The sequence below is a fragment of the Diuraphis noxia genome, unplaced genomic scaffold (assembly GCF_037042655.1).
Source record: "Diuraphis noxia isolate RWA-SAM2 unplaced genomic scaffold, SU_Dnox_SAM2 contig0005, whole genome shotgun sequence".
NCBI lineage: Eukaryota > Metazoa > Arthropoda > Insecta > Hemiptera > Aphididae > Diuraphis > Diuraphis noxia.
Window position 1 is genome coordinate 43,013,015 of NW_028301715.1, and position 23,128 is coordinate 43,036,142.

The window sequence follows — 23,128 nt, forward strand, 5'->3', positions numbered from 1 at the left end:
CCACTCCGTCGTCCGCCCACCGCCGGTCGCTAGCCCACCTACCGGCGTCCACCGCGGCCTCGCGTCCTGCACGCGGCGACGGCCTCGGTTTGTGTCTATAGCGACAACACCGCCGCCTCGTCGGTCTGCACGCAATCGATTGCGCGTCGCGTTACAACGTCGGGCGCGCACACGCACACGCGGCGCGTATATATATATATATATATAACGATCATATGAGAGCGTACGACTTGGCGCACGAAATAACGCGAGCGCGCGCGCGCGTGCGGATTCGAGCGTGGAGGCGGTCGTCGCCCTAGCCGCGTTCCGCGCGCTGCGCACGATTTATAACACTGCCGCGTCGTGCGTGTGCGCGTGTGTACGACATTGTGTGCATATACATACATTGCGCTGCACACGTATACGTTTGCGCGTAGTACGCGCGACGTCGACGCCTAGCGATTCCCTCGACCGCCGCCGCGCGTACCGCACACATTATAATAATATACCGCGCGCACATAACGACGACTGCGGCGGCGGAAAATTTATTATTATTATATTATTTTATAATCGCAGTCACGCTAGTCACAACTCACAGTCGCAGCCCGAGCGTCGCGCGTCTAAAACCATCACGCACGCACCTCGCAGCAGTAGCGCACCCGCGTGCACGCGTATAATATAGCATCGCACAATTTATTGTAAAGGTTTGCTGCTATTCACTGCGGTTTGACCGCAACAATCATACTAGTATATTCTTATTATCGTCGCTCTTATTTCGGCGACACAAGGAAATAACGACGCGCGTCCAAATAATACTTTACGTATGTGCAGATACGCACATACGTATTGATAATAATTACATAATACATCATTGCACATGTAAGCGTTGCAATACCATCGCCATAATATCGTTTTGGACGTGTCAGGCGGTATAATACACACACGATATACCTGGTATTATACTACTACGATACCGTTGTAATATTTACGCGCGCGCCGTGTATGTACGCGAACCACCATAGCGCGCCACGCCGTTGTGCAGCGCGGCTGAAGTCGTAGTCGCGCGCCGCCCGAACAACAAGCGGCCGAACATGAAAAAGACGGCGAGCAAAGTGCGTGACGAAAAACTGTTGGCCGCGGTCCGCGATCGACCGGTGCTCTACGATCAGACGATGCACGTGTTCAAGGACTATGGCGCCAAGAACGCCGCGTGGAACGAGGTGGGCTCCGCCGTAGTCGGTTCCCAAGACAAACAGAGCGGTCAGTATTATGTATTATTATTGTATTATTATATGCATATTTGGCATCATACGCATCAAAGTATATATTATATTATCAATCTATTTTTAGGATTATATATTATTACATACCTATCAATATATAATATTCTTATATTTTGTCAATTCGAGGTCCAAGTGGCTTTCAAAATAAGCGGAGGGATTAGAAATGTAAGTTATGAAAGTTGAAGGGATGCCATCCCGCCGCCGTACTCATCTTTTTTTTTTTAATGTGAAACGCATATTTATGCGATGGGTGAACCCGTTTGTCGGCGTCGTGGTGAATCTCACATCATCGCGTGCAAATTGCGCGAGGCACGTAAACGCCTGCAACGAGCGCATGCGCGGAATTCGCGTAACGCGTGAAATATCCGAAGCCCGGATACTAAGCGCGTCGCGCGTCGCGTGCTGTGTGGAGCAGTATATTGCGCGGTACAGCTAGTCGACGCGCCGTCTGATTTGAGTTTGAGCGTATAATATGAACGACGCGCGCCGCAATGCTTCCCGGCAATAATTATTGTTGCCAGTCTCTGTATCACAGGCCAAGAAAAAAAAATTGGCACGGCGTGTCCACGAGTTGTTGCTCGATGTACCTAATCATGCTCATAAATTTCATAATATCCACACTCCACGTGCCGTGTGATCTCGGATGCGCATAACATTTGTTAAAAAACATGAATACCTACTTTGTTTTTTTGATTTTGCATTTATGTTTAATATTTTCTTTAATAAACTTTCCTAGTAATTTTCATACATATTTTCTATACAAAATAATTAATGTGCAATCAGTATTGTTTATGTTTTATATCTGCATGCCTGCAGGCGTTCTGCGATGGCTCACTTTTTTATTATATCGTTATGATCGATGGCAGTGGCATAATTATACAAGGGTGATAGGTATATCCTACGGCCTCAGAGCCTTTTTTTTTTTAAAAAAAATAACCATTTTTAAAATTTCGTAACCACTTTATATTTTTAAAATTAAGGGATAAGAATTCATGGTCATCACATAGTTTAGATTTTTTAAATTTATTTTACTAGTTAAAAATTACGAAACCTCAACCGTTATAAATTATAATATATGACAAGAAAATTGTACGGCTCATATACTTAAAACATAATGCTGACAACCATAAATAAAATATTTACATAATTTAATTTATGATAACAAATTAATATAATACCATGGTCTACGACATTTAATGATCAAGACAAGTGGTTGTGAGAGGGGCTATTTAGTATGAATTTGCATGCACCCCATGACCAATTCAAAATTACGCCACATGATCGATCGACCTAACGAGTGACGATTATTATCATTGGCGCAACTAGGATGTGCTATGGGTTTTTTGCACCCCCTAAGTCAAAATTAGAACCATAAAAATTGTTTAAAAAATTATAGGTCCCCATTAAGTCACAACAAAATCTGGAGCTTAGGCACTCTCTTCCCCCTTGTTCAAAAGTCTAGTTTTTCCGATGATTATTGATTGTAATCTTTATAATATTCTAATATACAAATTAGATAATTATGTTGTTTTTTTTTTATTGTGAGCACTGCGCGTTATGTTGGGGGTTAATGTGTTGCGTATCGCAAACATTCTGCGCGCATTCGTTCGTGGCGACGTCGTGACGTCAACAGTCGGTTTCACCATCAGCAGCATAAGAAGTTCCACATAAAAAAATGTACGATTTGCAGCCATTGCGTGCTGGATACTTCGAACTTCATTGGTCAGCTCGTTTCTGTAGTTTTATATATTAGAGTGGAGCAGTCCCTAAAATATCCAAATTTTCGTATTACACACATAGCCCCAAATCTGCAGTCCAATCTAAATTATACATAGCTAGTACCTATCAATTAATAATATAATATGCATTTACAATAAATAATTTTATTTAAATAAAGTAGAACCTCTATTTAACAAATTTAAAGGTTCTTTAAAAAAAAATTGTGAAATAGAATTTTTGTTGAAAAAAACATTTTTTTTTTAAAATATAAATCTCATTTTAAGTGTATATACAAAATGCATGAAAATAATAATACATAATATCAGTAAATAAATAAAAAAAAATTTAAATTACCTATATTAAGTATGTAAATTATTGAAGTTTTTTTTTTTTTATTCATTGTGGTCGAAGAACTTACTGATATCCTGTATTAATATTGTAGTTTTAAAATTTTATAGAATATTATTATAAAGGTTTAATGTGAATAAAAAACTTTTAAATTTCGTACTACACACTGAATTTTTTGTACTACACACAATTTTAGGTACTTGAGTGGAGGAGGTGACGGGGATGGAGCTGTATTATATATTTTTATGTACTGTAATGTACATAATTTTGGTCACTGGTGGTATATTATAAAATTAGGTACAATATTACCATAAAGTCTATATAATATATAGATTATTCTATATTTCTAAAGGTCAGGTACAAAGCGCGAATCTACGTAATTATCGCGGGTATATATACAGAGTGAAATAATAATGATAATAATAACATAATAATATATCACTATATATTCGTTCGTAGTTTGCGCACGATTCGTGCGTGTGATCACCTTGGATACGCGAGTGTTAGGTAGATTATCATAGATATGTTTCGATTTTTTGCAGAAAAAATAAATCGCTCGGTTGATGTTTTTTCTACGCGTCGCATTTTTGTAATATTTACGCAGAGTTTCTATTACATTACATCTCACTACTTAATAAATTATACCCACCCACTCGTTGTTTTAATAGTATGAATAAAATTAGTTAATTTAAATAATGATATATTAATATGTTTTTAATTATAATATACTTTGTTATTCAGTTGATTATAAAATAATATTTAATAATATATATTAGGTAAATCGAATTGTTTAAGTAAGTCACCTCTACACTTCTTATCACAGCAGCGTGTCTTCTTAGGCTAGGGCTAGACACGTTTTCCGAAAAAATTACTATATAAGACATATCCGTTGCGTGTTCCGCCTGCAAAACGCAAGCTGGCCTGCAGCGTTTTCCGCCGCGTATTCAAACATTTCAAACCTAGCGTATATAATATTACATCCGCCATCGTGTACAGCTACTTCAATGTAAAACAATGATGAAATTTGACTTCAACCGAAAACGCCGAGTGTAGCCACGGCCTTATTGTTCCAGTACAAATGTACAATGTATAAATAATATAGGTAAAGTGTTATTATATTATAAAGGGGAAATAGGTATAATAAATAGGAACATAAATAAACAATAAACTGTTTAGTGGTTTATCGGAAGGATGGCGTATTATGCATTAATTAATACTGCTGCAGATATGATTACATCATAATTCATAATGGCGTTTTGGTGAAGAGGTGCATAATTTTTACGCTACAATAATGATCAAGCCCTTTAGATTTGTTTCACAATACGAGTAAAATCACCGCGATGGTTTATAGTATTCTTCTCGTAAATCTTTAATTAAATAAATAAACACAGACTTTATAATACATTGCGATGTGCAAGTTATATAATATTATAACAAAATCTGTTTGGGAATAAATCCGCGATTATATCATATCGTGTATAAATGAGTATATCCGCGTCCTTCATACTATTGTCGGGACGGTGTATTAGAGTGCACTTACAGGACTATTTTCAATGATTCGAGCGCATCCTAATAATGTATTCGAATCGGAACTGTTCCGATAAAAGTACAGCATGCAGACATAACACGGCTTCGGCATATTACGTGGTGTTTTTTTTTTTTAATTTTTAGCAAATGGTAATGAGTTATGACTATACCTGCTGCGGGTATCTATAGGTACGTCAAAAACTCTAAATGACAATGTTCGTCTCACAACGTTTTTGCGTATAATTTATTCTGTTTTATACATTTAATAATTGTCACGTTGGTGCAATTGTTATTTTTTTTTTTTTTTTGGGGGGGGGGGGAGGTGATTGTCAAAATTGTTGGAAAGCTTGAATTTATTTCAATTTTAAAATTGCACCTGATAAATATTTTTTTAATATTTCAATTGCTTTATCGCCTTTATTCTACTAATGAAAATTGTGTTTAAATTTAAACAATATATTATATTTACGTAATTATATACAAGTAAATATATTTGACGAAATTTAAAAATATTTTTAGATCTCGGGAATTGGGTCGAATCGGGTTGAATATGATCAATTTACCGATTTTAATCCGAATGACGGTACGAGTTTCCTTTGAATTATTAATTGTTGTTGCGAAAAAATCAAAATTATAATTTTATACCTAGTATTACCAAACAATCTATAAATATTAAAAATTCAGTCTTAACTAATATAGAAGCCGTTAATACGCGTTTAGTGTGAGTTCTGTGAGCTGTTCTCGCCGGTGTAGTATTAGGAGTTTCATCAACAACATCAAAAACTAGAAAAATATAGCAGCAGAATATCGGAGAGTGTACAGAATTCGTAAAAAGGCTAGACTCGAAGAACAAAAGCTTTGTATGTATGTTTTAGTTAAGTAATCATTTCCGAAAAATAAAACAAAAATTATAATAATGAAATTAAAAACAAATAAATAAATTTTAATTTAAAAATAAAAATAAAAGAGAAAAAACGGAGTAAATATTCAATCGAATAAGTACAAATATTTATTTATAATTATAAATTTAATTTTCATTCATCGCTGCGGAAATTAAAAGCAATCAGCAATAATCATAATAAAGTTTGAACTCGTTTCTCATTCCGTTTTCAATACCTGTGATCCTCAAAAAAGAATTATTACTACAAAGTACCAGCAAGAGTTCAGATTTCGTGAATCAACTCTACTTCTAAAGACCAATACTATGAGCAAAACTTCCTTAACAATCATGACGCCATACTCGCCATCACATCAACTTTTGATTCTATTGGTGATGTGATAATAATGTTCATGAACAGCAACAAGTTAACGTCAGAAATATACAATACCAAGGATACAAATATCACTTATCAGTATATACGTTTATTATGGCTTATGCATTTTTTATTTACATAAAAATTACGAACGAACTGCAAGTGAAAATTCCAATTTGGTAGACAATATAGTAATAAAATCAAAATACAATATTTTTTGGATTGCCAATAAAACAAAAATTTATTAAAATATTTAAAAAAACTGTTGTGCTAATTTATATTATTGATTATATGTTTATCGATCGATTGAACCCTGAACACCTTTATTATAAATAAGATAAATGATAAATGATAGATATCCCAGACAGGGCTGTGCAAGCAAATTTTTAAATGCAGGCAAAGATCAAAATTGCCGTCTCTTGTTTTATTATAAGTATAACTTAAATAGAAAAATGTCATATGAAGGAGCATAAAAATTAAAATCATTTTACACTCGTCAATTATTATATAATAAAAAAGAAATTATCAAATTAATATCACATAGGTTTTTGGTAAGGTATTACAATATAGTTGTTATAAAATACAATATCTAGTATAATTTTTAAAAATGTACTTTTCTTGCTTTTGATGACGCAAAATCTATAACTAAATCGTCAATGTCAAGATCATTCAAAATTTGATTTTCAATTGAAATAATTGCCAATCCAACTAAACGATCCTCTGAAATTTGTGATCTTAGATAGTTCTTCACAATTTTAGATTCTGAGCGGAGCGATGAATGTATTGATTTTACCATGATGTGTGTTTTAATTTTTTTTTTTTTTTGTGTCTGTCAACACGTTTTGGGGCAGTAAAAGTGCTACGATTTTTGACTTCAGTACTTCATTCGATCAGAAAGTGAATCTAGTTGGTACTTTGGGGGTCAAAAGTAAAAAATACTTTTCTAAATAATCGAGAAAAACAAAACTATAAACATCAAGGGAAAACGGGAAATTTTACGCACAATCAGTTTTCGACAAAATCGATTTTGGTTTTTGATGTAACTTTAAAACAAATGACCATAAATACAAGAAATTTTCACCGAATGTTTATATAAGTATATTCTATCCACCATTTAATTTTCAAAAATTTTCGACTTAAGTTCAACTATTCATAGGTATTTGCAATTTTCGATCATTAATAATAGGTTTTTTTAAATTAATATCGATAAAAATGTATTTGTTGGGTAGAAAAGCTTGAAAATTAATACAAGGCTCTTAACATATTGTTGCAATAGCAGTTGAAAAATAAAGAAACTCATAGTCACAATTTTTTTTATAAACATTCAAAGTTTGAATTTTGACAAAACATGTAAAAATGACGAAAATTCGTAAATCATTTTATGCTAGAAAATCATAAAAAATTTTACTTTTATATCTAAGATTTGAAAATTTAATACAATGCTCCTAAGCTAAGTTACTTACTTGTTTAAGTGTTTTTTCAAAATTTTCATCACTACGATATTTTTGTAAAAATATTTTGGTATTGTTTATCTGATTGATTGATTCGAGAATATTTAATGATATAGTTTGTAATCATTTACTAGTGATATTAATTTCGCATAATAAATCATACCAAATTACTAAACTACATAAAAATTTGCAGCTTATTAATTTTTCAGCTATACCTTTAGCTTCAGAACGACTTCGAACGCCAGTTACACTCGTAAAAGTGTAATTTGATATTTCTTCCAGTGCATCATAAATTTGAAATCTAATTGGTAGAATAGCGCCTATTCTTCTTGATCATCGAGTGGCACTTTATGGTTTTACAGTAAGATTTTTAGCATATTTACGAAAAACATTACATCTTTGTGTTGATGCAGAAAAAAATGTTGCAGAATCGTTCAAAACCAAATTTAAAGAATGTGCATTGCACGGTACGTAAAAAGTTCTTGAATTTCGATTTCGAATTCTGACTTGAACACCATTTTTATATCCACGCATATCCATGGCCTCAGTGGCGGATTTGATTCGTCTTCTAGGGGGGGGGCAATATCCATTGGGTCCAAAAATGATTCTACTTTTTAACTTACAGAGGAAAAAACATGTAATAGCTAGGTAAGTATGAAGGTAAAAATGTAAAATAAATATTTATATTAAAAAATTTAAATGGTTAATTAACATATACCTACAAATTTATATTTAGTCGTCTACAATACAAAATCTTAATTTCTTTTCTTCATCGATGCAAATCGACTACACCCTATAGAGTCCGTGATTATAATTCTTAGAACTTCTATACAGATTTCTGAAAAAAATTTTGTTTATACGTAGTTTGATGTCTAGGGAGGGGCCATGGCCCATAGCCCCCCCCTAAACGCCGCGCCTGCATGGCCTCTAATGAAATATCTAATTCTCTAAGTTTTTGAAGAATAATTTCTGTCATATTTAAGTTAGTAGTATTGTGTAATTCTATAAAACCGATTAAGTGTTCATTTATAGAAACGTGTTCTATTTTACTTGTGGTTTCGTTTTCAGTAGCTGAGACGAATCTAACTACTTATTACAGTAATTTGTTCTGTATGATTTATATCTGGTGTACAATCTAAAATGATTGAATAATATTTTGCATTTTTAATGCAGTTGTGATGCGAGATCTTATTTTATTTGCCAATAATTTAATTACTTCATTTTGAATATCTTTTCCTAAATAATGACAACGAATTTCTTGAGATGATATTTTTCGTATGTATTCTTAAATTACTGGATCAAATTTACTTAAAAACTCAATAAATTTTAAGTAGTTACCATTATTGGAAGAATAAAGTTTATCTGATTTTCCCCGAAACGGCAAATTTTGACTGCTAAGTGTTTTCTATAATTCGCTTAAGTATATTTTTCCGATGTCTCGTCTCAATTTTTAAATTAGCTGGATTGATATTATCGATAGTTTTTCCACGTTTACACCTTGTTTCTAATTATTTCCAACTTTGATATGCCTTTTTATTATGAGAAGTTGACGTCTCAAGTATGTTCAATATATTTTATATATTTTTCCAATCATTATTACCATTGGTTGTAACTTGTAAGAGATACTACTCCAATATTGAACAATTTCCAACAAAAACAAAACATAGAATCACTTGATTTGGAGTAAATTATCCAAGAACGTTTAATACGTTTACCATTAGGTATACGTTGAAAATAGTTAAAAGATGAAATTGATCTACCATTTCACATTTGTGTTTATAGGAAATGTTTCCATATTTATTTGACGCGGTTCACATTGTATTAAATATAGTCTTAATTTTTCATCAATAGAGGGCCATTTATTAGGGTCATCAAGATCAAGATACTTAAAATTGGTGTACCTACTTTTCATCATCATTGCAAAATTTTTCAATTTCAATATTTTCTTCACTTATAGCAATCTCTTTCTTGTTTTCATTTTCAGAGTCAAAATTATCTTTTCTGTAGTTTATATCGTGTTTATCTTTAATATTTAGATTGACACTATTTTTTACTTATATTAATCTATTCTTTACTTTCATTGTCACGTTATTTATTTTTATTGTCGCAACTTCACCCATACTTATATCTTCAATATTTTTATTTCCACTATTTTCTTCACTGGTAGACATCATTAGTATCATAGTCATTACTAACTTTTTCTTGACTTAATTTTGGAAAAAATTTCAGCAATTTCATCATTTTTGTTTAACTAAATCTGTTTCCCGTCTCCCGTGCTAATCTTTTCTTTAAGTATTGTGAACCTGATAATCAGTTACGATTTTTTATGTCATCGGCCATATAATGTCTGAATAAATAATAACGATATATGAATACAATAGGTTTGTATAATAATAATATAATGTATATTGTACTTTGAAATTTGTTGAAATCTAAAATAAACGTGAAAAATAAGATATTTGATTTTTTCTTATAATATGTCACCTCTATATAAATATAAATTTTTCCGCCGTAGGCTTGTGCCTACGTCGCCTACCCTTATATAACCGGCCCTCGGGCCCTGATGCGGATATCTCATAATCTCAGATATTGATAACATTATTCAGCTAAATACAATTATTACATTATTTTACTACACACTTTCGTAAACATTTGAAGGCCAGAAATGTGTATCAGTACAATATTTATTAGCATATTTCGATTAGATGAAGCTACTTAGAGTATATACTAATATACTTAGAATTTATATTGTGTTACTATTTACAGTATTTACTTACTATCAAGGTACTGTTAGTTATTATGAATTTATGATTGGTATTTGCCTATTTTAATGTTTATTTGTCCGTATTTGCGTTTCCAGGTGAACATTTTTTGTTTTTTTTTTTTTGGGGGGGGGGGGAGGGGGGCAAAAAAATTGAGGAAATTTTTCCTGTCATGCTGATTAGGTAGTTATAGGTAATATCATAGTAATATTTATTGAATTATAAGCTCGTTTTATTTTTTTTAGGGGATGGGAAAGGAATTCAAGTGTCCCTTTTTGCCACCACCTTCCTTTTCTCTATTTACACTGTAAATCAAGTTTAAAACTAATAATACATGCACTAGGTGAAAATACCTACTTATACGTTACCTCTATGTTTATACATATTAAACATATATTATATTGATAGGGTAATAAACTTCTGTAAGTCTAATTACGTTGGCGCGAGCGTAGCCATCAATGTCTACCACGCTGCCGTTCGTTCGTGCGACTGGCGTGTAAAAGTAAATTTCGTTAACGTTTTTCGCGATTGTTTCAGTGGAACGGTTGAAGGTCCGCTGGAAAACGCTACGTGACGGTTTCGTGAGGCACTTGAAGAAGAAAAAGACTATGGAGATGTACACCGCGGCGGCGGCCATGCGCCCGTACAAGCTGGAGAAGCAGATTGCGTTCCTGTTGCCGCACGTGTCCTTCCGCGACGAGGACGACAACGGAGACAGCAACGACGACGAGGACACTTCTTCGCTGCCGATGGCCACCGACATCAAGACCATCGCCAACGAGTGCGAACCATCGGCGTACGATCAACAGGCGGTTGTTACCGAAATGCTTTACGAACAGTCCAACATGATGGACAAGTCGTGCATCGAACACGAAGCCCTGGACCGGTCCATACATTTCCTGTGCGACCAGCGGTACAAGCAGGCGGCCGCCACGAATTACAAGTGAGTTGTCCTCATGGTTGCGAGGAGAGGGAGGAGGGGGTCCGATGATATTATTATTATGTGTTCTTTGTGGGAACTTTTTTGTGTAAGTGAGCAATTAAAAAACAAAGAATGCCCCCACCGAAGTTTCTTTCGCCCCCCCCCCCTGACAAATACAACTTTCTGACTTTCAACAAAATGTACCTATTTATTAAATGCACAATACTCGTTACGATTACCACACCTAAGTTGCGTTCAATAAAATATTACAATATGTGACGACCTTAGATTAACCTTAGATTGATTTAAAAATTAATAATTTGTTTTATAACATTTTAAATATTTATAATTTCTGAATTGCAATAAATAATAATAATAGGTAATACGATTTATAATGCGTGACAACCTTAGATTGATTTAAAAATAAAAAAATAATAATTTGTTTTGTGGTTTTATATAAATTTGAAATGTCTAAATTATAAATTGTAATAAGAATAACTACCTATTAATAGATATAATTCATAGTACTAAAATTACGTATCACCATTCACCAATGAAAAAATAAGTGAGCCTCCCCAGAAAAATTGTCTGAATTCAACACTGTTGGTACCTTATATAATCTATGCTCTTTATTTACCCTAAAATATGACAAGAGATCGCGAGTTCCTGGATCTAATTTGTTTTTTCTCATCTCCTCGAAAAATTATTTTCACATGCTAAATACATTTTAAAAAACTCGCTTTTTCACGTCATATTGATTGGTTTGCAGATAAATAAAATTAATGTGTTTTCTTTCATATTACTTTCGTGGCATGCATTAAATTATTTTTAAAACTTTTTAAAATCTATATCCGTAATAAACAAAAAACCAAGAGATAATTACGTGGAAGCCCGGGACATTGCCTATAAGTAAGTTTTTTTTATTTAGATAATTTATAAAAAACAATAACTTAAATCGTTTTATTTCGTTTAAATATTTAATGTAGTCCAAATTTCAACTTAAAATATTTATAGAGTAAAACTTTGTTAATATATTATTTTTTATTTTAATTTTAATTTATTCTACCAGATTATTTTAAAAAGTATCAATAATTTTCTAGTTTCACCCCTCAAAAATACAAACTAGATCTAATTTGGTATCAGAATCTACTCCGAGTCTCCAACTACTCCCAGAGTTGAAAATCAAAAAAAAAATTTCTACTAATTTTCGTGTAAACAGACACAATACATTTATCACTTAGCCTCAGAATCAAAAATATACTTAAATATTTGTTCAGCTAAAAACTAAAACTAAATAATTATATACTGCATTATTATGTGGGTGCTTTGATTAGCATGGCTCGGGCTGATTTATAAATAGTAAAAGCAAGAAAGGGGGAGGATATTTTAAGCATTTTTGTGCCATTGGTATAGGTACCCACATTTAAAATATGAGAAGGGATAAAACAAACAATTGTTGTTGTATGGCAAGAGATAATTTGATAGGTTTGGCGTTTCTCGGTTCAAGTGCATCAATCATATCGAAATGTTGCAGCCAATTTTTTTATTTCCATGCCCAAATAGAAGAACATTGGTTGGGGTAAGGGTAGTGGCGTGTCCAGAACTTTTTTTGTGGATGGGCCACAAAAATTAAGTTCAGAATGGTTTTACCCCCTCCTCATACTAAAATTTGATATATTTATAAGTTTTAGTATTTTTATTCTATATAAGTCTAGTACTTATATAAAAATGTGGGTGGGCAAATGCCCACCCCCTAAACACGCCACTGGGTAAGGGTTGGCTGATGGAGTGTCAATATAATCTTTTAAGTGGTAGTTTTAACTAGAGTACATTGTAGCGTTGTACTAGCACTGATTAGTGATTTTATACTGTAAGAGTATATCATGATACAATGCTTGTGTTCAGATTAGAAGACATGGACTCGGTGGACGCATTTTTCCACGCCATGGCACAAACAGTCAAACAGTTGAAACCCATCACTGTTGCAAAAATCAAAAAAGCAGTGTCAATCATTGTGTCAAACGCAGAAATTGAAGAGATGGAGACCACCGTCGCATGCGGAAGGTTTCCTATGACTGTTCCTATCACGAATGAACCTAAAAAGTAGAATTTTAAGCGCTATGTTATGTTTGTACAAAAAAATAAATTTATTTAATTAGAACACGTACCTATATTAGGTAATAATAATTGTAATATTTAAGAATAAATTAATGTTAAACATATTTTAGTAAACAATGTTCAATGTTAAACTTGATGAGTATCACAACAATAAGAAATAGTAATCATAGTTGTGGAGGATGCTGGAATTAATATTTTTTCAAAACATTGAGAATAAGATGTTGCTAAACTTAAGTATGTGAAAAACAACAGCTCACAACTACTTTTTTTATACTAATGTACAGCCATAAATGTATGTGATATTATCAATGCCTATTGTGTTATTGTGTATAGTCTGAATAACTACTGCATAGTAAATTAGTAACGGACAAAATAATGTATACATACGACTGGATAAATTCCCATAAAATGTTAATTATATGTATTTAAAAGTTAACACATGAACAATGAATAGAATAATTTTCAAGGAATACAATCATTAATTATGAGTTTAAATCGCCTAAAATATAACAATAATTTATAAATCATTTAAATTCTAACAATAGTTCAAACATTGGATTAATAAAAAAAAAAATGATCTTTACTGAAACAATAAATTATTGTTTTTTTTTTATTATTATTAGCCTTCAGTCATCGACTAATAAAATATGTTAATTGAGTATTTTTTGTTACAAATATTTAATCGACAATTTCTGAAGATGGATTGTTATTAACTAATAAGTATGATATAAGTTGTAAAAATAAATGTATATGATATATTACATATTATTATTTATTGTAAAATAAAAATACCTACCTATTTGTTTATTTTTATTATTAGAAAAGGGGTTTTCTGGTAAAAAAAAATAAAACTAGTTATTAAAACTTAAATAAAATTTAATGAAAAAAATTTAATAAATAAACATTTAACTAGATTAACAATAATTGTAATTAATACCAAAACATTGATTTTAAATATTTAAAACTTAAACATGATTCAAACATGTTTTCACAACCAATTAGTAATTACCTATTATGATGAATTAATTTTAGTTAATAATAAAATCGCAGATATAAATACTAATTAGTAATTATTATGGTATAAATGAGAGAACTAGGAATTTGGTATCTAGTACTATCTTAAGGAAGAAGTTGAACATAATTGGCTGGAAATAGACCAAATGTACCATCAGGGCTCAAACCTTGCCACCAGCCTTGATCGATTTTATCAATATGACAAATTATATCCCCCGGATCAAATGAAATTTCCGTGTCATCAGCTTGGCAAAAAAAAAATCAAATTAAATTAAATTAAAAATTAAAATAAATTTTTTACTACCTGCTTGATAGTCATACAATGCTTCAGCTTTAATTCCTAAATCATCCTCAACAATATTTTGTTCATTTTGATTTACAATTTCTTCGGCAACTAATGCAGGTTTTGCTTGTTCGATTTTAACATCTGTTTTTTCTGATTCTGCTTCAACAACAATAGGCTTTGGTTCAGTGTTTTGAATTTCTTGATTTATTATTGAATCTCTTCTTATTCTATCAGTATCCTATAAAAGTTTTAAATTTGGTTTTCAGTTTTTCACATGAATAATAAAATATTTACAGTAACTCACTTCTCGCAAAAGTCTTTCATTCTCTATTTTTTTCTGCTCTTGTTCTTTTTTCTTTCGTTCTTCTTCTTGTCTTAATTTCTCTTTTTCTTCTTCAGCTGCCCAGAACTTATCCCTTTCAGATGAATTTATTTCTAAATTAGGTTGAATTTTTTTGTAAGAAGTACCCTAAAACAGTTATTCTATTATTAGACATTGCTATCTATATAAATAAGAATAATCCTCGATTGTGAATTTACAATTTTCTCTTGTGGCTGCGATTGATCCAGTCTTTCTTTAAATGAGTAAACTGACCCTGATGATTTTGAAACTTTAGATATTATTATATCTGTATCCACTTCATCGTCATTACGTGCATTTATAGTTACATGTGCCCCCTTTAAAATGTTAGATACATCACGAATATGATTAGCACAAGTTCCCTTTCTGACAATAGGAGCTCCTTCACCTTGCTGAAAATAATGAATATAATTTTCAAAATTTAAAGAACACTTATAAATTATTGATTTACTGACCCAATTTATTAAGACACATTTATAAAGGCTAGTCTTTGGGTCCAACACTCGACAGAATGCGTACATAATTTTAGAGCTATTTAAGTCTTCTTTCATTTCTTCAATTCCCCCTTCTGCAAAGTATAGTAAAAATTATAATAGATTTCTAAATGTATGATTCAACAAACCAGGTATGTTGTATTAAAGGTAATAGTATTAAAATAGTATTTTAGTCATGACTTAAGCAAATACATATAAAGGCGTACCTCCTTGGCTAACAAACTTAAGTATGTTAGTTGGACCCTCATAGCCATAGACGGCCCTGAAAAATAAAAATATTAATAGATGCTGTCCCTTCATTGTCTACAACTGGAGTTGTAGTGTACTCACCAGTTGGTCGGAGTCTTGTCGTCCACCACATCTTTCCAAGTATCCAATATTTGCTGTCTGTTTTTGTTCACGTCCAATTGGGACATGTTCGTAAAATTAACGATAAGACTATAAGTTTGTATTCAACTAATAATCTTAGTACCTAAAGAATTAATGACGACAACAATTATCTCAATTTATTCGAGACTCCAAGTATCCATTATTCTTATTCAATTCACTTTGCATATCACTGATCACTGCTTGTTGCTGTCACAACTCACAGGTATGATTCAAGATAATAAATCTAGGCGGTCAAGCGGCGATGTAAGTTATTTTAGCCCATCGCTGATACTATGGTACTATCTCAAACCTTCGACGATAACAGAAGCAGTAATGCCAACCATAGAATATTACGTACCAGCAAGTATCAACAGTTTACAATATTACCGTACTGTGAGATAGTTTATCCTTTTCAGCAAAACACCAATGAACCAGTCATAACCATCGTCCATCAAGAGTTTATCTTACTTGCAGAGATCGTTGGAAATTACAATAAAATTAATAAATTTAGTTACGTGATGGTATTCAGTCGTTGTTAATATATTCGTCACATTCTGTAGGTAAATTAAATGGAATCTAAGAACTTATCACTCATTGGGTATTTTATCAACCAAAAATTCAAAACGTTATTCAGGAGCGCAACTTGTTGTTCAACAAAATATGTGGAGCCCCTCTCCCACCATCAGAAAATTAAGTTTAACTCTGGCCTTGTACAAATTACCAATTTGTTTTACTGAATGCCAATAAGGTCAATTAAAACTGAATTTAAATGACATTTTATTTTTCGAAGCACATATTTGATTTTATATTTGCTGTAACGCCTGTAACACCATATATGGAAAATATTTGACAGTAGACCAGTTTTTATTCCATAATAGTGAACTATATTAATTTCATCCTATATTACCATTACTGTTCTTGGATTTAAAATAGTTGCGTTGAAAAATTGTAATTGAGAATTCTTATTTTTAAGATAAACTAAAAAAAAAACAAAATTGATTTTTATTTCCAGATTGTATTTAAATAATAATTTCAATATTTATGATGTCAGCTGAATCGACGACAAAACAGTGAATTTACCCAATGTTTAATAAACCATATAGCTATCATTACAATTAAAAATTGTTCAAGTTTAATATAGATCTCAGGTAAGATGTTGTATTTTCACACATATTCAAATAATATTAATATCAATAATAATAATAATATTTATCAGAATGTCAATAATAAATATAATAATCTAATTCGAGTCAATTAATACTTATTATTATTATTATTATCAATAAATAGGTACAGAAAATAAAATTCACGGGCGTAAAAATAATTTTAGCATTTGTAAAAATAAAAAGAGAAAACAACAATAGCCGTAATCACCCGTCAAAAACAGATGCGAGGCTTCTTTTTATCATCTTTTAGGTTATTGTACACATTTTTTTAATAATTAGTTTTAAGTGTATTAAATTTAATTTGATTTTTAACAAATTTATATACGTCCATCATAGTGTTTGGTGAAGACCAAACAAGAAACAAAACAATAGAAAATATATTTTCTTTGATTTTTCATTAGTGTTTGACCTTCACTCTTCGCAAGTTTGTAACCTTACACATTAACTATTATCATAAAAAACATGGTATGTACAGTACACAAAAATAAATAAATATATAAATGATCGCATTAACTATGCATCACTGGTACAATTTTTTTTTTTTTGATACTTAAATTGAATATTTGGGCTCTCCACTAAAAATAATTAAAGGTTTTTTGTAGAAAAGTTATACAGAAGTAATTTTTACTCTAAAAAAATTGTATGTTAATTTATAATTATTAAATATATATATATAAAAAGAAGGTAATTTTAATTAGAGAACTGTAAACTAATAGAAATAAATTTTAGGAAGGGGAAATTAAAAAAAATGTGTATAAAACGAGCCGAGTAATATTATCCAAAAATGGGATTCCGAGGGAAACATTTTTTTGTACAATATATATTGATGAGTAAAACAAGATACCAAAATCTTATCTTCTGCCATGAGAAGCTCAACACAGTGTGTATTTTCTTATACATTTAGTTAATCCGCAATCAGAATCCCATCTTGTCAAGACACTGAAATCATAAAAAAATACATAAGTATTTCAAAAAAATTTTACAATGGTAAATTTAATATACTTTAAAGATGATGAAAGCGGTAGTCAGTGCTAAGGCTACAATTTATCTTGGAACAAATACAAGTTATTGGTGGCCGCAACAGCAACAATATTTTCATTTGGATGCCATGCAGTGTGAAGAATTTTCTTATTAAAGTCTAAACAATCGACACTAATCTCGTCTTTTTTACGTTTATTTCCTACACACACCTGATTAAGAAATAATAATTTAATTAACACACAAATTAGTATTAATTGTTTTGCAATAATAGATATTTACTTTTCTAGGTTTCAATACTGTCTTAGGCTTAGCAATTTCTTTAGATGCTTCTAATGTGACATCTCGTTTAGCTGCCCGATCAAACATTCTGAAGAAATTATTGTAAGCACCAGTCATAATATACTGATCAGTGCCCGACCAGCAGCATTCAAATTTATCGAATATACAATCATTTTCATATAACGAACATAGTTTAGGCCGCAAGTACTCGTGCACCTAAAAATTATTATTTGTCAAAAAAAAATGTTGACATCGATAAAATGAAATAAAATATGAATATATAAATACACACGGGATATGTTTCAATTGGTTTAGTTTCCATATGTAAATCCCAAACCTTAATAGTCATATAATCTCTAGACATCATATAACGACCAGAATTGGAAATTTTCACGTCAGATATACTAGATATGATTTCAGAAAAGAAACTTCTCGTTGTTGGATCATCTTGTTCTTCAAATACTATACAAAAGTAAGAATACTATTATTAAAAGTTCTAACATATAATCAGTCAGTTATTTTAAACACTAACATTTAGCATGTTTATCACACAATGCTGAAGATCGCATATCACATAGACGAATTGTACCCTTGCTACTACTGTATACAAATAAGTTGCATTCCAGCGGATGAAATTCAGCTGCTGTTATGACTTCTGTGAGCTCTTCCATGTTAGTTGGCTTAATATCAACAATATCTATTAATTTGTTACACTAAGGAAAAATACTTACATCTCTTATTTAAAAATTGTGGAATTAAATATCAAATAAATGTAAAAGGATACTGAAACTTTGATCAGTGATTTCTAAATTCCATAAATTTATTCTTAGGTCATCAGCAGACAGATAGGTCTCTTGATCAGAATTTACACTGATTGAGTTAATATGGTAAGTATGAGCATTGGCGAATACTCTTCTTGGAGAAGCTTCAACCATTAGTTCCATTGACTTTAATACTGGCACCTGCAAGTTTTGAATTATTTTCTTTATTTTAAGTTAATATTTTCAACTTAGACTGTATACTATAGGTTTAGTATTGTAAATTAATTTGGTTATCAAAAATTAAAAAAGAAAGAAAGAATAATAAACACAGATATACTTCTGATAATTTAAATAATAACATTATAAACAACAATACAACATACCCTCAAGGAAGTAATATTCATTGGATCCCTCATGATGCCACTATCTTCTTTAGTATTATATCCTTCAATTTTCTTATCTTTTTCAGACACTTTCCACAATTTTATGGTTTTGTCTAGATTACATAATAAATAACAATTAATAGAAAATAAATATGATTATTTTTTTTTAGCATTACCATTAGTAGATAAAAGAAAATGAGCTTGATTTTTACGTCTGAGCCACCTAATTTTATTAATTTTTTCTTCTATTTCTAAACTCTTAAGATAATCAAATTCAGGTTCATGACTTTGGAACGTACTGTATACTGTGTAGTCCCCTCGTCTTGGAATACATGTTTTACTCTGTAATGTTAAATACATAATTAATATGGATAACATAATTTAATAAATAAAGTATTTTACAACCTTGAAAAAACCAAACTTTTTCATTCATAAATAAACAAAATATTGTTTTATTAATTCCTTACCATTATATCATATAGGATATTTAAGTGCAGTGCATCATTATTATAATTTAATTTATTAAATTATTACAGATTCAGGTTTTGTTTGTAATTATCCAAAAAAATATATATGTAACTAAATCATATATAATATAGGTTTTTAAATATTTGTCTAATATTGGTATTTTTATGCAACAAATACTACATTTGTAAATTTATACCTAATCAAAGAATAATATTAAAAAAATAAATTAGTCTGAATAGTGCTTTTGAAAATACATCTTAAAGTAACAAATCAGTTTTCATCTATTTCTTGTATACATAGTCAAAACTACCGGTTAGGTGCCAGTCGGGCTATAGCTTGACTTAATACTCTCTGCAAGATAACATAACGATTTTATAAAATTTTAAATAAATAACTTTTTCCTGATCAAATTTTCTTGTTTTGTATACATTAATCAATATCAGATTTCATATAGTTGATAAGTTTTAATTGATCATAGATCAATCACACATTTAAATAAGGAATACTTATGACAGCTGCTAAGATTCAGATTCTAAAAGGAGCTTCTGAAAGTTTAGTGCACCCAAATAATCAGGTGTGATCACAGATTTATTGGAAGATTAAATCTCTTTTAGTATGGCATTGGTATTTAGATTATGGGTTGAAGGTATAGTTAAATTATAAGAATAATTCAAAATGTCAATAATTTACTTACCATTGGATCCCGTTGAAATATTACTACTCGACCGCCTTTGTCACCGGTTGCCAATAATTCTCCATCGTGGTTAAACTCCACGCAGGATATTAAATCGGCTGTTAAAATGAATAAATATAAATGCCTAACTAAGGAACAAAAATTTTATACACTTACCTTCGGTAACATCATCTTCCAACGTGCCTTTAACTTGTGAGAAACACCATTGAATCTCACCGTTTCCTGCAACAAATTAAGTGATAGTATATTAGAGATTGGCAGATGAATGGTAAAATTTTAGTAGAATAAAAAACAAACAGCATCTGTTTCAATTATTTAAAATTTAAATACAGCTGCCAATAAACTTCATGAAATCATTAAAAATAAATATTTGATTATGAAATTGTTATATTTATAAGTTAAAGAGTATATTATGTTCCAAACAATGTAAACATAGACAACGTAAGAAAATCATTTCTGATAGAACCAAGTTAAAATATTATACTATTACGATAGCTAATTTGCTTTATATTGTATAGGTACAACACATTTGGACTAATTCGATAACTACAAAGTTGAATTTTAATTTTGAATTCACTTTAAAGAAATTACCCAAGTGATAAGAGTGTAGTGTTGAAATTTCAAATCGAATCATCAAAAAAGAGGCAAATTATTGTGAATATCATTGAAATGAAAATATTATTGATTCACTGCAAGGTGTACTCAATGGAAGACTATAATATGATGAATTTACAATACTGGTGGTCGATTAAACCAAATATGTTTAGAAGGTATTCAACATCTTATTAAATAGGAATGGTAAATAGATACCCAGGTAGGTTGGGTTGAACACTTTTAAATAGTTCAGAAGTACAGTTTTACAGAGGGTCGTATAGACAAGCGAGAAGGTGAGAGTAAAGCACGGCCGGGAGAGTCGAGAAACGTTTCAGGTACACATTATTGTAGACTACGGATCAGCTGATGTCGTGCAAAGTATCGAACACCGTCGGCAAGACGGTAACGCCAGACGACTGCATTGTGGTGGCACCGTTGGACAGCGTCAACGACGACGATAGGATATTACACGGTGCCATCTTACCATTCTCTACGTCGTCAGTCATTGTGGTCATTGTCGGCTGCGGATAGTCTCATGTGCGCGAGCAAACGTGTGACCTAGAAACGTTGGCGCGCAGAAGTGTCGACGACGGCGGAAAAACGTGACAAGCACAGAATGCGTGAATCGGCCTTGTCTCTCGTCCGTCACGTTGGCGAACGACGACAACAACGCGGAGGTTGCGTAGTCGCAACAGTGGAGCGGTCGGCCGAAAAACGCGATGACGGCGGCGGTGGAAAAGCTTGCGATAACGTCGCTGAGGTGCCGCCCGGGGTTGTTGTCGACAGTGACACAAAGTCACAAAATGTAAACGGCGTACGCGGTGGAGGCGGTAGCGAGAGGTGAGACGTTACGAAAACCACTTACCGGCCATTGCGGCGTCGATATCGCTGTTGCAGCGCCTTTTTTTGATTAGATTATCCACCGTAATTACGTTCGATGAACCATTGGAGTGAAAAAAATTTAAAATTAAAAAAAAAAAAAAATGTAATAAATAAATAATAATAACAATCAAAACAAAACCCGACCACGGAACGCGAACGGTGTGTCGGTGGCGGCAGCGGCGGCGGCGGCGGCGGATAAGAGAGAATCGCGACGACGGCGGCGGCGGCGTGATGTGATTTTTCGATTGGGAAAAAGTACACGATGGTGCGTGTGCGTCAATGACGCGGGGGGAGTGGCGGGGTTACGGTAGGGATGTGAGGGGCGTGGAGGGCTTAAAGCGCTCGCGTGCGCGGTGGGGGGAAGGGGCTTCTGAGTTCTGGCCGAGCGCGCGAATATCGTCTGTTCGTCTGTACTCTGTTGTAGACTTGTAGTGTGTCGCGGTGAGAGTCAGTTTGACCGTGTGGAGTGTACGTGTTGTGCGTGCGTACGTATGTCTGATATATAATAATATGCAATAACAATATTTCAGTGCTGATATTATTATTATTATATCGTATTCATGTACGCGGATGAAATATAGAGTGTTCCGCCGCGGTGAGAGAATAGATAATAGCACGCAGCGGCGATATTATGCGTGCGCGATCTAGCGAATAGCTGCGGCTGCTGGTGCGATGTACCTGTCCACCGCCGCGGTCGGTTTACCACTCGCGCGGGTGGTAGCACCTGAGGCTCTGCCAGGCGGCCACCGCAGTGCCGGCAACGTGACCGAGACCGCGCGCGCACGGCTTGCGTCCCGCGCAAAACGTAAAAACCGTACTCAATGACGTCTCGACGTACGCGCCAACGACCTACGATTTGACGCCGCATATTATTTTTTATCAATGCTATTATTATACCGCGTGTCTACTCACGTGAGCGGAAATCTTAGTGCGGGGGCGGCGCTTTTGGCGGGTTCGAGAGCCTCCTCCTAACGAGTTTCGACAGCCCTTTCTTCCATTGAATTGATTTCACGTTCATTATAATATTAGATACA

General features: G+C 32.5%; 3 protein-coding genes across 5 annotated transcripts in view; 1 reads left to right on the plus strand and 2 right to left on the minus strand.

The window, feature by feature from the left end:
- Nucleotides 1-343: 343 nt before the first annotated feature.
- LOC107164249 (uncharacterized) lies at nt 344-13,466 on the plus strand. Its single transcript, XM_015512002.2, has 3 exons — nt 344-1,239; nt 10,860-11,265; nt 13,150-13,466. Exons 1-3 carry the CDS (start codon nt 1,071-1,073, stop codon nt 13,349-13,351), a joined length of 777 nt encoding a protein of 258 aa, XP_015367488.1. The 5' UTR covers nt 344-1,070; the 3' UTR covers nt 13,352-13,466.
- An 806-nt stretch (nt 13,467-14,272) lies between these two features.
- On the minus strand, nt 14,273-16,697 carry LOC107164252 (Actin binding protein 1). Its single transcript, XM_015512006.2, has 7 exons — nt 15,848-16,697; nt 15,724-15,779; nt 15,479-15,591; nt 15,203-15,415; nt 14,967-15,131; nt 14,681-14,900; nt 14,273-14,621 (listed from the first exon to the last, which is right to left on the minus strand). Exons 1-7 carry the CDS (start codon nt 15,931-15,933, stop codon nt 14,482-14,484), a joined length of 993 nt encoding a protein of 330 aa, XP_015367492.2. The 5' UTR covers nt 15,934-16,697; the 3' UTR covers nt 14,273-14,481.
- Nucleotides 16,698-17,130: 433 nt separating this feature from the next.
- Nucleotides 17,131-23,128, minus strand: part of tws (protein phosphatase 2 regulatory subunit tws) — a 79,646-nt gene continuing 73,648 nt past the window's right edge. The window contains exons 1-11 of one of the 3 annotated variants that reach the window (XM_015512011.2): nt 22,078-22,494; nt 20,775-20,840; nt 20,619-20,716; nt 19,633-19,798; nt 19,457-19,569; nt 19,097-19,274; nt 18,845-19,009; nt 18,605-18,774; nt 18,313-18,528; nt 18,055-18,242; nt 17,131-17,991 (exon numbers count right to left, since the gene is read on the minus strand). In XM_015512011.2, the coding sequence (XP_015367497.1) occupies nt 18,090-18,242; nt 18,313-18,528; nt 18,605-18,774; nt 18,845-19,009; nt 19,097-19,274; nt 19,457-19,569; nt 19,633-19,798; nt 20,619-20,716; nt 20,775-20,840; nt 22,078-22,084 (1,332 nt within the window). In that variant the 5' untranslated portion in view covers nt 22,085-22,494 and the 3' untranslated portion in view covers nt 17,131-17,991; nt 18,055-18,089. Of the gene's footprint in view, nt 17,992-18,054; nt 18,243-18,312; nt 18,529-18,604; nt 18,775-18,844; nt 19,010-19,096; nt 19,275-19,456; nt 19,570-19,632; nt 19,799-20,618; nt 20,717-20,774; nt 20,841-21,696; nt 22,053-22,077; nt 22,495-23,128 lie in introns of those variants that run through there. The other 2 variants (XM_015512010.2, XM_089229886.1) reach the window with 2 other exon arrangements.